Source organism: Priapulus caudatus, unplaced genomic scaffold (genome assembly GCF_000485595.1).
Source record: "Priapulus caudatus unplaced genomic scaffold, Priapulus_caudatus-5.0.1 Scaffold437, whole genome shotgun sequence".
NCBI lineage: Eukaryota > Metazoa > Priapulida > Priapulimorpha > Priapulimorphida > Priapulidae > Priapulus > Priapulus caudatus.
This window is the reverse complement of record NW_014577498.1, coordinates 68,366-83,388: the sequence shown is the minus strand read 5'-3', so window position 1 is coordinate 83,388 and position 15,023 is coordinate 68,366. Positions and strand designations below refer to the sequence as shown.

Here is a 15,023-nt window from a genome sequence, read left to right as displayed (position 1 = left end):
ATAGAACACATTTCCATGAAAAAAGTTCAAAGTAATTAACATTGCAGGGTCAACATTTTGGCAACTGGACTACACTCCTTCCGTATGTGGAGCATAGTCCCTACAGGTAGTTTGACTATACTTTAGGGTTTTTCATCAGCAACTTGGCTTTTCTGGGAAGAGATAGGCGGCCTGATACGTTATCGTCTAGTTTGGCTTTGTGCTTTACGTGAAGACTCTATTCATTCTACAGGGTTTCTGCCAATAAATGAGCTTCTAACCCGTGTTGATAAGGAGACGCTACAACGATGGGACAGACTCTGGTACCTCAGTAGCATACTGAATGTGACCAACCCTATACTTTTCGCACACCCAATTTTAAAAATGCCGGTAAGTGTCTTTGTATTAATTAACTGCTCCAATACAAGGAAAAAGCAATTTCACTTGCATGTATTGTAGATAATATAAAACGTCACAGAGATGACATGTGCTTGTTACACATAGTATGAAAACATAATCAATATTTGATCAGCTCTTGCTCGCCATGAAATGTTTACCACGTGGAAAATGCTAATGATGATGCTGTCACTAACAAGTAATCATAACTGTTTATTTACCAGACACTGAACATTCATCTGAACATGGTAAAGCATTTTATATGGGATATGAACACACCGCAGGAAAGGCATACGGAACCTAATGAGACACAACAGATCATAAATGACATGAGTGCTGTCCTTTACGACGAAATATCTGCACTTCAGTATACCCACAAGGTTTTTCTATCTTATTTATTCTTATACTAACCATGTCACTGCTGGGAAACAATGATTATTAGCAGTAATTGCCTACTGACTAGTGAAACCTAATCAACAAATGCCATATTCTCAATAATTAGTACAGGCCCTCACAAGTAGCAGATCAATAATTTGGGCAGTGAAGACAATATTGACATAGCTGTGTAATTTCACACAATTTCCATGTATATGCACACTCTCATGATGTATGCACATCACGCGTGGTTATTTTGTTTTAGTGGGAGAAGGGAGATTTCATCGTATTTGACAACAATGCTATCCTGCATAAAGCAAGTCCAGGAACGCAGGTGATGCCACATAAAGATGGTATTCGTATCATGCATCGCACCACGGTTGAAGGACACTGCCCATTGGAGAAGGAATATGAACACTACCGAAACAGTTACAACTAATTTGTGAGATCACACAATCACAGTCTGAGTCATGTCTTTACACATGAAAATATCTATACTGCGTACATATGCAAGTGCACAGGGTGTTAGCCAGGAAAAAAAATCAGGTCTCACCATCTGAGCAAAGCGAGGATGCTGCGGGCACGAAGCGCCTTAGGGGCTAGGGTGTGGGAGGGGTTTTCCTCCTCCTACGGTGTGGAATTTTTATTTTTATTTTTAGACGGGTAGACGGGTCTCTGGCCAACACACTGCAAGTGCATCAGTTGTGGGATGCTATATTTCAGAATTTTGGAAAAAATTTCCATTATTATTATTATTATTAAAAAAAATTGATTATTTTTGGAAGGCATACTTCTTGAATCGCCTTTCTATCACCAGCAGATGTGCCGGTAATAGTAAATAAAGTAAACATTATATAATGATCCGAGTGATCCCACATATTGCCAATTTATGGTGCCTTTTTCGGTGTTTTAAAGTACTATTGGTCTACATACTAAAGTAGTTAGTACTATTAGTCTAATTGATTAAAGAGAAGCCATGCGAATATTATCAGAAGTAAGAAGAAGACTACAGAAAGCTGTCATAAACAGAATAGACATAAAAGCCATGGGTAAATGTAATAGAACAGCTGTCTGTTCTTAACGTTTCATCAGTGGTATGATTTTTGCACGTATTTTACAAATACTACACTGACTGGCTAGTAATGACACCGTCACGTGATTTAAACTGAGTTAGAGCAAAGAGGCTGGACTGATAAATACACTAATTTGCATTCTAAAAAATGATTTTGCTAGGGTATTATAAATAAATTAGGTCTGCTGTAACGTCAAAGACATTAAATGAATAATTTTGGTGATCATTACTCTACAGTATTGAAATGTCACCAGAAGTGATACATCTGAACATTATATTGCACTAGTGGACTGTGAAGAATTTGTAGCTTTTGACAGTTGAAGTATTAAATTAGGAGTTTTGAATTAGTTGTGCTCAAAACTCCACTATCAACTTCTTCTAACAAAGTTAACATTATAATTGTGACAATCCTCTATTTAGCTACATTTAGCTACAATGCACAGTGTGCCGAGACATTGTGGACTGCAACTGTCTGCCTGCCTGTCAAATATATATCACCCCATATCAGTATTACGTAGCAGTTAAATCATTGATTATAGCAAGATATATTACATGCCTATCTCTAGTCTACAGATATATATGATTATTAATTCATTGCTCTCTATACGTGGCAGTACTGATGAAAATGCATGTTCTTATATTATTTCTTCATGAAAATCAAGACTAGGGGAAGGGTTTTGTGGACTAGGAAAATCAATGTTGCTGGAAACAGGAGCACACAAGTGTAACATTGACAAGAGGGTATTAAGCATGAGAGCGTACAACGGTGAAATGCAACAACCATGTTGTAGTTTCAGTAGAATTAGTCAACTTTACCCATTTTATTTTGACAATTATTTGCAGTATTATTATTCAGCAGTCCTACCTTGATAATATAAAACCAACCATTTGTCCATACGATGCCCCTACGCTGAGATATTAACTGGCAAAATCTAGTATTTTGGCAAAAATCGAACTCGAGTTGGCAGCTAGCTGCGACTGTCTCGCGTTTAGTGATGACTTCGGGAAACCTCCTGAAGGGGTTTCCGTCATTCAATGACAAATAGAATTCATTTTCCTTCTGTAGTGTTGAATATATCTCTAACGTAGACAGTAGGATGTAACAGTTGTATAAACGGTGACAACTACAGTTTTCTTATAAATACGGATAAACAGCACAGTCAAAACAGTGTACACGTACCGATTAGAGGTTGCCGTCGTCTCCTCCGTTTCTCCCAAAACCCGTCCTTTTTAAGCCGTCCGCATCCCCGCTGCGACCTGTTTAGGCTTAACTAATTCATGACGCGGGTAGTGGATATAATGACCGGTCGTGACTAATTAATGTCCGATGGTACCAGGTAGGAGCGCCGACCACCGTTGACGTTGCCTGCCTAATGACGGCTGTTTGATAAACCGCACCACATTCTTCTTGAAGTTACAGTACTGTGTTCGTACCATTCTGAAATGCATTGTCCACACTGAATTATGTGTGCTCTTAAGTATGTAGCTAATGTATTCTGGGTCCATCACGGGTGCCCCTGAACATTTGCATGAGCCAAATTCCCCATGTCTCCATCTCAAAGCTAAAACGCCGTACTACACTTCTACTATCTTTTCTCACATTTCCAGTCATGGACGCAGCCATTACTCCACAATTACGTCTTGTTATTTATTTCCATGGTGATGTGATGACCTGCCTCTTACGCTGGATTTAGTAAACTCTGTAGACTAGTAATGACGTAATGAGTCAGCGCTACACAGCCGCGACCGGAAGCAACATGCTGGACACTAAACGCGAAACAGTCGCAGCTAGCTGCCAACTCGAGTTTTGATTTTCGTCAAAACACTAGATTTTACCTCTTAATATTTCAACGTAGGGACATCGTATGGACAAGCGGTTGGTTTTATATTATCAAGGTAGGACTGCTGAATAATAATACCGCAAAGAATTGTCAAAATTAAACAAGTAAAGTTGACTAATTCTGGACACTGAAACTACAACATGGTTGTTGTATTTCAACGCTGTACGCTCTCATACTTAATTCGCTCTTGACGTTATGCATTTCCAGAACATCTTATTGCAGACAAAAGACTGGTTAACTTTGATTAGCTACGAATGCAATTAATGTTATGCAACAATGTATTACATAATTACCTGTTGCTTAGCAATAACAGGATTTATCTCAATGGTAGATGATCTTTTCATGCCGATTTTTAGGCGCAGTGTTGGCAGCTATATCAACGTTGACATGACTCTCCCCTGAATGCCTGGAACCAATAAAAAACTTATGTATGCTTGTCACACTTCTTATAATTACTGAAACCAAGCACTTAAATTTATAATCATAAAACTTCAAATCGACACTGTTCTCACTATAGTAGACAAATCATTGACTCCATGCAGAAAAGCCTCAATTAATCCTGCAAAATTTGTCAGCAGAGGAAACTAAAAGTTGGCACTACACATGGGTCAAACTTTTAGCTAGACAGTCTGCAGCCGGATATCCGCAGAAGACTGAGCGCGCCAGACTCCGCCCTGGGGCATTCACAACACGATTTCGTGCCCCTATTCATCACCTTCAACGGGTTTACCATATATAAGGCAAGCAGCATTTCGCCTGAGTTGAGCAGTTCTGCCGATGGACGCCGATTTCACTAGCCCATGTAGCTTGAGATTTGCTTGAAATGCTCGTATAACTTTTTTGGCGACTCGCGCGCTCGTTTTTGCTGTAAAACGAAATTTGCACTTTCTTCTTGTTTTGTTTCTGTTGATGAGTGTAGTACATATGGCGTGCGATAGAGGCGCAACGAACCGCCGAGATTATAGGCATAGTAGACTGGTACCCGTTCCAGCACCTTATCCGGCATATGCGCTACACTCACGTAGTGTGCGTGTGGAACTGTCGACGCGGGTACCAGTCTATATATGCACATGGATTGATAGCATGGCGTCTTGCGTCTATGTTATAACCATGGAAAAGTTTCTTATTCTTCGTCGTTTGATTCGTTAAATAATGACGACGCCGGCACTGGCATTTTTTCATCGAAGGTCATCTAATTAAAAGGAAAGTCGAATTTTGTTATGGCAGACTAACGACTATAAATAAGTAATGTAACAAGCGTAGATTCAGCTTTACAAATTAGTTTACATACGGCGGTGGTCGTAGCCGTGTTATGTCGAATCTTAACCCACCAGGCCTGTGTAGCTAACGTCAATACACCCAATATATCTAACCCTAGCAATACCGTTTCTCTGGAGCTAGTCGAATCTATGATCTTGCAGTGCAGACTTGCAGTCATACACTCATATGTACAGTCTTGTCGGGTTATTTACATTACTATCAATATCATAGTGACGGAAAGTTGTACTTGCAAGTAGTTGTAGTGTAGCGGCACTTGCTGTATACTGATCCATAGACTGATATAGCTAAGGTTAGTAACTAGTAAGTGTACTGGGACGTAAATTAACCACTATTAGTATTACAACTAATTCATAATGGCTCCATTAATACAGAAATGAATAAACCCTGAGGCTGAATGTTCCAATTAATTATATACAGGTTATTTTACTGCCTATAGCCTAGATCCTAACATATAATACGATGTATTGCGATGTATGTGTTGTGCGGCGTTTGTGCATGTATTGCTAACGTTTCTCGCTTAGCTTAGTCACTGGCGATGGTAATCGAGGTGGAGCGAGTCCCAGTCTATATAGCTTTGTCCTTGCAGGCCATTTCCATTACTGGGCAAGGTTCGGGCGAGACTCGAGAATTCGTCAGCTTGTCTGTGATTTCGCGTCAACAAGCTCGGTTACGAAAGAGAAAATTATGTTTTGATAACAGTGAACACTGTCAACAGTGCCAAATGTCACCTCCTGTGTCCCCACTAAAATATTGCGGACTGTTCGCGTGGCGCAGCTATGAGTCCGTGCGCACACGGCCAATTCACTTCGGCGCACGGATCCCAAGCTGCCAGCGCTGCATACGTCGTAGGAGCGTTCCGTCGGCTCGCGTGCCGGCCTGCCGCGCGAACTGTGCGCAGATCTGCGCTTAAGCGCTTTGGATTCAACCTCGTCCTTTCGGCAACGCTTTTCTAGATCTCATGGACGCGTCTCATCGGATTCATATCATGCTATAGATATGAATCATCGTATACGTGTTGTTTGACCGTGCACCATGTGCCACGCAAGCGACAAGGCACTTTGGAGCGTTTCCCAATAAAATAAATGCCCTGATTAGGCCATGAGAGAAAAAATTCCGGTTTACGATCGTCACCCGCCCGCGATGCCGCTTAGTCCCGCGCCCAAAAAAGTCATTATTTACCAAAAATTCATTATTTGAAAAAAATTCCCTCACTGAAACATAATAGATACTATATCACAAGGTGTACTTAGCCTAAACGCAATTCTGATGATTTTGACAAGCTTGGGGCAGTCCGGATTGTACATGGCACTTTCTAACCGCTAGACATAATCAGGGCGCCGGAAAATAAAGATTTGTCGAAAAAACCCGAAGATGACGACTTCAAACCGAAAATTCCCGAACGTGAAAAATGAAAAAAATTTCAGCCTGAAAAATAAAATAATGAATATAAAGAGGGCGGCTAGATTGTTTATTGTCTGTACTGTATTTCACTGTATCAGCCTGAAAATTAAATAATGAAGTAATGAAATGAAAAAAAGCCTCATCACTTTTTAAAATTCTGGACGGTAAACCGGATTTTCATTCTCATGGCTAGTGATAAGTAAATACGAAACCTATTGCTCAGAGTACGAGTAGCGTTTACACCCTCATATCGTGAGTTTGGTTAATGTGGGGGGTACACTCTTAAAAATTTACAGAGGTCTTCTTGAGGGTGTTGTCAACTAATTTCTATCAAGAAAGGGGTCATTTGTTGTCGCAAAGGCGCGACAATAATACGTCGTTTCACCCAGCGACATCACCTTGTTTTGACGATCACGGCTCGCGTATTTCAGTTACCATTCATGTCTCTGCGGCCGTCACATTTCTCCTCGAGACTTTGCCCGGGGCACTACGCAGTGATATAACTTCGTCTCCGCTGTCAATAACCTAAACCAACGTTGTCCTTGGCCATTTTCCGCAAACGCACTATGAACACGCCAAATTTCACGTCAACATTCGGCCATTGTACTCACACTGATCGCTGCTGCCATCTAGCGTCGATGGCGACTATTTCGCACGCACACCACTGATCTCTATAATATAATTATATTATAGATTATATGATTATATATTATATATTATATATGATTATATTATAGAGATCAGTGACCCACACCCACACATCTGCATACTTTGCCTTCGGCGATTCTAACATTCGTTTTCTCGTTTCCCGAATATGTGCTCTTCATCAGATATCGCTCTATCATATATTCGTCAATCTGCTCTTTTATCTTCTATACATATTACGCCAGAGTACCCTTACTTAGTATAATACAGATCGGTGTGTAGTATCGATTGCTTCATACAGCTCTGTCGAAAGCCATGCACCGGTGTCTATCATGCGTTTGTTGCGCGGCACCTAAACACAATAATGTAACCCAAACACAGGATAGGATACCCTATTATATATATATATAAAATTTTCTCTTTGATTCGCTCTATCCAGATGAGACGGGATACTAGAGAAGCGTTGCCGAAAGGAGATGTTGATCCGAAGCGCTGAAGCGCAGATGTTTCGCTAACTTAGAACTTCCGAACTTAGAACGCTCGAGAACTTAGCGAATTTCTGCAAAGTAGTCGGATCACATTTCAAAGACAAAAATGACCAACCGGTCGCTGCGGCTACGCCACCTGACGGAATGTCACGAATACACAACAAGACCAATTTTACTTCTAATGCTTTCAGACTCCACGAGCATCTAAACTTGCGTGCATAATGCAAATTATTGTAATCTAGTGCCGAATTTCAGCGGGAAAAAATGCCAAAAAAGGCCTTTTCTAGAGACGAAATAGTGCAACGGTGAACAATTGCGGCGGCTTACTGTTGTACACCTCCTATATATATACAGTCGCTGAGTGGTAACACCAGAGCATATAAATCACCATTATTTATTAAATCAACGTGATCTATATGCTCTGGTAACACTCCACAGTATATAGCGTAGTGGCGCCATCTATCGGAGGAAAAAGGTGGTTTTTAAACCTGGGGGTGTCGAATAGGATTTGGCCACTGTGCAAGTGCCTTTGGCATTGCATGTGAATGTGCATTCAGTTTACTTCTAGGTGTGCATTAACCCGATCAGGCTGTGTGACTAACGTCAATATACACAATATAAAATAAATAATATATATATATATATATATTATATATTATAAGGTCTCCTAACCCTAGCAAAGACCATTTCTTGAGCTGTGTGCATTAGCTCCAAGAAACGGTCTTTGCTAGGGTTAGGAGACCCAGCAATTGTAACCCAGCAGTTAGTCACACAGCCTGGTCGGGTTAGGTGTGCATGTGCAATCATGATCTCAGGGGCGGATCCAGGGCTGAACTAGACAGTATTTTTTCAGTTTTAGAGGCACATCCCCAAAAAAGGGCACACTATACCCCACAGTGGGCGCCGTTAGGCGCGGACGCACAGGGCGGGGGGGGGGACGGGGGGGATGGGGCCAGGTATGTGAATGTGAGAATTCAAAATGTCAAGGGTCTCTGGGCACAGAAATGAGCCACCATTTGAGCACACATTTAGTCAAGCAGCAATAGCTAAAAACCATATGGAATTTTATTTCTGCTTCATTTTGCCTGCGCTTTGCATACCAGCAATTAATGCAGAATGATTCAAGCACTTCCTTCTTTTTCAGATATCAAAGCTAGTTTTGTTACCATGTAAAATTTGATTTCTTTCAAGTCCTGTCAATGAATCAGAAGAAAAAGAAAACAAATAAAGAATATATAGCCAAATTCCATCAAATTGTTTTCTGTACTTTTTAGCGTAAAATTTCGGAGGGCACTTTGAAATCTAGACCGTATTTCCCAATACGGCAAATACGGTCTGAATCCGCCCCTGGATCTGCGGGGCTAATCCTAAAACCATCGTATATAAATTACGGGGTTGACATTTGGCAAGGTTATGATTAAGGCAATATGTCATGACAACGTATGATGGTGATCATGTGTTATGCACAGTGTATTATTTACATGTATGTATTATGTCATTGTGTTATGTACATGATTATGATAATCATAATGGAGTAGGCCCTATGGCTATGAGGCCCACTCGAAACACAAGAAATTCACCATTTCCATGCCTTAGACTAGTTTACCTATGATTTATTAAAGGGACAGTAGCCTCTAGGATTTTACTGAATACAACTGTACTTGCTGTGTAACAAATCGTCTATACCCACACGTATTTGTTACCAGATACCTAATTTAATTGTTATAATTAATTACACATCAACGCTACGAAATTGAACGGCGCCATGACACCCGCGACCGTGCTGCCACCCCGAAAAGTTGCGTATTTGACAATTTATTTTGCACGTTACAGACCGAGGGCAATCACAAAAGTGCAATTATATTTATACCTAAATGCTATTTAATCGAACGATATTCATTTTAGGGCAAATTTATCCATATTATAACTGATACTATATGTCGTTTATAAGATATTACAATCCTTTTGTTTTTAAATGAATAATGAATAAATAAGAAACACCCTTCGGTCTGTAGCCCTTGGCTGGAAAGTGGTTTTGCGCAACTTATCAGATCGTGCGCTTTGAGTGGCGCCACCGTCGTTGTAATCAAACTGTAGTCGTTAGTTTTAAAACATTAAAAAAAAAATTTCTAATGGTGATTGAACCATGAAACTTTTTATGTAGCGTAATTATAACGCAGTGGCTGGAGGTACGGTAGCCGTCGGTCGTTCAAGCCCCTTTTTTGCGTTAGGGTTAGGGTTAGGGTTAGGATTAGGGTTAGGGTTAGGTTTAGGGTTATGGTTAGGGTTAGGGTTAGGTTTAGGGTTAGGGTTCTAGCTCATCTAAACTCTCAAATCGTGAATTTATTTCCCAAGGCGTTATTTCGAAATCTAGCGCCACCGCCACCATCTTTGTCTCGTTAAGTATGAAAGCGAATGGACTCCCGTACCCGTAGCCTCGAGACACTAAGATACGGCTACCGTACCCATAGCCACTGCCTAATTATAACCTAAATTAGCTGAAAATAACCCTAGAACCTAGAGTAAACTCTCCCTTTAAGTGAAACTCAATTAAAATGACATTAGAAGTAGCGTTGTACATTCAACTTGCCATAACATTTTACTTTGTATGGATACCTCTTCTAGCTGTACGTGCCTACTCCTCCTATAGCCACTACGTGGTGAGAGGTGCTCCGCTGTGTAACAGTCGGAGAGCCTGGTCGGTTTACTCCTCCTGTACTGTAGCTTTGAACGTCAGACTTGCTTTTAGGCTTAGCTAGTCATTGACCTAGTCAAGCATCATGATCAGGCATTCCTGACCACAGGCACTTGAAGCGTTTCAATAAAATATAATGCTAACTAAATACGAAATCTATTTACTACCAAATTCTTAATGTTAGATTTCGTATTTAGTTAGCAACTTAGCATTATATTTTATTGAAACGCCTGTGTTCCTGACCGATACAATGCAAGTAAATCGGCCAGAGTGAGGGCGCCATCAGTCGTGGAGAACTGCCAGCGCAATGCACTACTGTTTCCGCCATGGTTTCCGTCTGTTTCCCATAGGTTCTTAGAAATATTAGCCGCTTTCATTGAGTCGTATTTCTGGAGTGCAACGATGGAGTCACTAATTGTTGAAGATAAAACCGAACCCACACCTCCCGTAGACAGAGAAAAGGTAATCTCTCTAAACATAATTATCAGTATTTGTTAGTACTAGGGTAGGGGGTAGTCTTACAGTTTAGTTTCTGACACTGGTTGCGATTGAGGTCCCAACATGGCAACAACCAAAAATAGACACCATATTTTGTCCCTATCCTAGCCTAGGCGGTCTAGACTGTAGTCACACTAGTGTAGTCAGTCAGTAGTCCGGCCTGCGTTTATGGCGTGTAGTACTAGTTGTACTTTGTAGTTACTTAACTTACTAGTTGTAAGTTGGGATCAAGGATAGTTTGGGACCCCACAAATATATTTTCGCACATGTGCTAAACTAATCCAGGGTGCTAAACAGTAAACTAGGCTTGGGCCGTAAGTTGTAGGGTTTAATCCACATTTGGTGCTGGTTATTAACCCTATATAATATCCCCTTCCATGTTCTATGCCTCAGTTTTATTACTAGTAGTAGTAGTAGTATTACTATTAGTATTACACATGCGTCTAAACAGAGGAATTGCTCCGACCTGTGATTGGAGGATAAAAATAGAATTCGTGGCATTTCGTTTCCCCGGTCATAGCCGCGCATGTATTAGCCTATGAGCGATACCTCGCGTGCATGTTTGCTAATTAATTAGACTTATCGTGCTTCAATAGACTCAAAATTCACAGAGATTTATAAGGCTAAGACATGTGTCTATAATAGCAGTCTGCGAAATTAACCACTGGCCTGGTATCCGAGGCCAGTAAATTTTCCGTGTGGCCAATGAAACTGGTAAATGAACAAGCCCGATGGGCCAGTGGAAAAAATTTGAGTAAATGGTCTATTAATGATATTTCAGCCTATTTATGTGATGATCAGTCTGAGAATTTACCGGAATTCCCGATATTTTGTATGAAAATTTACCGATATTTACCGATAGGGCATCATATTCCCGATCTTAAGTAGGGGAAGTAACTAGTCAACACCATGCGTGTTTGTCGCCGCTAGAGGTCGGAACAACTTCCAGTTTTCGGTTCTGGTTTTCAACATGGCCTTGAACATGTTGGCTAAGTTACTGTTCGAAGTCGAAATGAGCTTTCTGATGATGAATGAGCGTGATGATGATGAGTACGATGGCAGTGACAACGAGATGGGGGAGAGGAAAGTGGATAATTTTTTGTTCAATTTGATGAAAGAATAAATCTCAAAGAATACACCAGAGTTCTGTTTCTCTTTTCATAATATGATGATCATTGATTCGGGCCTGTAAAACCTAGTGTGGGCCAGTGAATTATACATTTCACAGGCCCGCTGGGCCAATGAGGGTGGAAGTGTTTCGTGCAAACTGTAATAGCTTGAATTTATAGAAATGTAACTCAAATCGTTCGCTCCATATCATAGTTAGTACACGTTCCTACCGGCCATATAATATAGCCGCGCGTATATTATTAGCCTATGAGCGATACCGCACGTGCATATTTGCTAATTAATTAGACTAATCGCTCTTCAATAGACTCAAAATTTACAGAGATTAAGGCTAAGATCGACATATGTCTATCATAGCTAGAATTTATAGAAATGTAACTCAAATCGTTCGCTCCATATGATAGTTAGTACACATTGCTACTGGTCGTAGCATAATAGCGTGTGCGGCGGGAGTGGGCAGGGTCTATTTTTATCCTCCAATTACAGGTCGGAGCAATTGCTCTGTTTAGACGCATGTAGTATTACATTCATTAAGTGATATATAATAATATAAATCTATGCAATAGTAGAACACATACGGTACGCACACACGTTCATGGTGTACATCGATTTAGTCCGAGTTTTCTCAATGCCCACACCGACGAAATGTTTACGCATATCTCGGTTAGTAACAAAATCGTAACGTATTGTAGAAGACACCCAATAACATGATGGAGCAAAACTATTGTTTTCTCTACGTCACAATTCTGTTACTAAGTAGTTATTTGCATTCATCTGTGGTTTTATAGTTGTGCTGACGTCGCATGGTCACACCAGTTGTTCAGATGGAGCAGATTGAAACTTGGAATGCTGTCTGTCTCGTCGTTAATGGAGAGGTGGTCTTCCAATGTGATATCAATGACCTCGACTTTGGTATGACATGGGGCACCGTAGCAGGCTTTCAGATTTGAAAAGTACAGGAGGACTAATGACTCCCCTGGGACAGCTCCAGTAAAAAATCACACCCTTAAGAGGCATAATGGAGAGCGCCACTAAAAATCACACCCTTAAAAGGGATGATGGAGAGCTCCTTGAGGGATATAGGAGGAAATACGGAATTCCGGCACAAATCTCAACGGCTCGACCTACGCTCGTAATATTTGATGTATAGTGTGATGGGGAGGAACCCCATCACCAGTGCGAAATTGGACGTCACAGGTCAAAGGGCAGTAGGGGAAAGGTCAGATATCAGACATTTTCTGAGGACATGGTCTAACTGACCGAGTGCAAGACTTGTTTGTTTCAGCACCAGAAATGTACTTTCTGCTGACGTGCGAAGAGTAAGTGTCTGATAACCTTTTGACCCTGTTAAAGAGGAGGTTAAAGCGTGATTTGTTGACTTTAACAAAAGGCACTGAACTGCTTTTGCTATTAGAGGCCCCCTCCACCCGCTCTCGTCCGCCACACCTCCCCCCGCCCTCACCCCTCGCCCTGCCCCCTCACCCTCCCCCCCCCACCCTTCCCACACCACCACTACTACGCTCGAGCTCGACGCATATTCCATGATAAAGATAACATGTTAATAGATACTAGCGAAAGTCATTAAAGTACACAGGCTGTATTTATTACTGTACTACCGGTATAGCAAAGCCTATCATAGATTTTAGATTTGTATAATAGTAGTATCCTAGATATATGCTCTGAGCGCGAATGCGGTGGCGGGAGGGCGCACTTGATTCGGTTGCCAGTGAGTTTATCAGAAGAATACCCGGCTACAGTACACGTTAGTTGAGCAATTGTTCCAAGAAAATTTGGCAGACGTGCACCGCAAATGTCCTGTAATGTCCAAACGTGTAATCAACAGCGGGTGTTACAGATATCCAGCGTGTACTGCGCTTGCCGCTAGTGCAGACGATGTACGTGCGTTATGGCCAGCAGCGGTTAAGATTGATGTACGGACCCGATTGTTTCATGCCTGCTGTGTATGTGGCACGAACTGACGTCATGTATGGAGCATGTTTATGACTGCGTAGGGGTGATGGGCGCCTGGGAGGGTAGCCCTAGATATATAAGTCGACAAAATGGCGACTTTCACGTATGTCAGCGCAAATATGCTGCTCCCAAAAGTGTCGACTTATGTAAGTTTTACTGTAGCAGTTTTAAACTACCATAGTGAGGAATTCCAAGATTTTAGAAATAGGTCGTGGATATTCGTTCGAGCATCCGACACCTGTTCGTATGCACAATTCGTCCGAGCAGTTGTTGCGCATGCGCTGTTCATGTTGTATACATAAATGTAATATAATGCTGGTCTAGGGAGTCGCCTACTCCCTTACCTTAACCCCAACTACACCTACTCTTTAACCCTAACCCTAACCCTAACCCTAAACCGACTCGGCTATCTTATATACATGTGTCATAGTACCAAAATTAATCTATGGTGTATAACCACATGCGCAACGCATGCGCAACAACTGCTCGGACGAATAGCGCATACGAACAGGTGTCTGATGCTCAGACGAATATCCACGTCGTTAGACGACAATATTGAGATAGTAATTGTACGATTGAATCATTTAGTTACCCAGTAATCGTTTTCCTGTAAAATTAAGTTGACATCTTTTTTAGAACGTGAATTTATTACACTGAAGACATACATTGCACCTGACACGATAGTGACGATACTATTCGATACTGCGAATAATTAATGTAATTAAACAGAAGTTGTGGAATGCACGACAGAAAACCGATCTCAGGGCTTGCACGGCGCCTAAGCCATTTAGCATTATTGTTTTGTTAATAAAGACTTAAGTTATTATTTCGTGTTCAGCTGCATATCCCGAACACAACACCAGCTGATTGTAAACACGGTTCATGTTGTACACTATTCAACTGAAGACATACAAATGAGGACATACTGCTGCAAGTGCAAGTGCATAAGCTACTGCTGCAATACTGCATGTGTGTCCTCTATTGTATGCAATCCTAGTTTGGGACCCCAGGCCTCATTTTTAGCTCATCTGACATAGTCAGATGCAGCTTGTAGAATTGCATGATCGTCCGTGCGTCCGTCCGTGCGTCAACAGTTGGGCACAAATCTTAACCGCTCGACGTACGGTCACGATATTCGGGACGTGGGGGGGTAATCCGAAAACGAGTTGGGATGGCAAAGCTGGGGGTCAAAGGTCAAAGGTCAAGCGGTGTAAAAGAAGGGGAAACATTCGCTCCTTAACTTAAGGTATAGG

At 41.3% G+C, this 15,023-nt stretch overlaps 3 protein-coding genes across 8 annotated transcripts in view; 2 read left to right on the top strand and 1 right to left on the bottom strand.

Moving 5' to 3' along the window:
* The window catches only part of LOC106810385 (alpha-ketoglutarate-dependent sulfate ester dioxygenase-like), an 11,190-nt gene extending 8,996 nt beyond the window's left edge, over positions 1-2,194 (top strand). Inside the window, exons 5-7 of the mRNA XM_014813719.1 lie at positions 233-369; positions 600-755; positions 1,016-2,194. Coding sequence (XP_014669205.1) covers positions 233-369; positions 600-755; positions 1,016-1,189 — 467 coding nt within the window. The 3' untranslated portion in view covers positions 1,190-2,194. The remainder of the gene's footprint in view (positions 1-232; positions 370-599; positions 756-1,015) is intronic.
* The window catches only part of LOC106810383 (DNA polymerase lambda-like), a 37,048-nt gene extending 26,866 nt beyond the window's left edge, over positions 1-10,182 (bottom strand). Inside the window, exons 1-2 of one of the 6 annotated variants that reach the window (XM_014813708.1) lie at positions 10,095-10,182; positions 3,957-4,069 (exon numbers count right to left, since the gene is read on the bottom strand). In XM_014813708.1, the coding sequence (XP_014669194.1) occupies positions 3,957-4,007 (51 nt within the window). In that variant the 5' untranslated portion in view covers positions 4,008-4,069; positions 10,095-10,182. Of the gene's footprint in view, positions 1-3,956; positions 4,357-4,378; positions 4,436-6,743; positions 6,979-10,094 lie in introns of those variants that run through there. The other 5 variants (XM_014813706.1, XM_014813707.1, XM_014813709.1 and 2 more) reach the window with 5 other exon arrangements.
* LOC106810380 (histone deacetylase complex subunit SAP18-like) overlaps positions 10,034-15,023 on the top strand; it is a 14,177-nt gene continuing 9,187 nt past the window's right edge. The window contains exons 1-2 of the mRNA XM_014813703.1: positions 10,034-10,176; positions 10,524-10,635. Coding sequence (XP_014669189.1) covers positions 10,034-10,176; positions 10,524-10,635 — 255 coding nt within the window. The remainder of the gene's footprint in view (positions 10,177-10,523; positions 10,636-15,023) is intronic.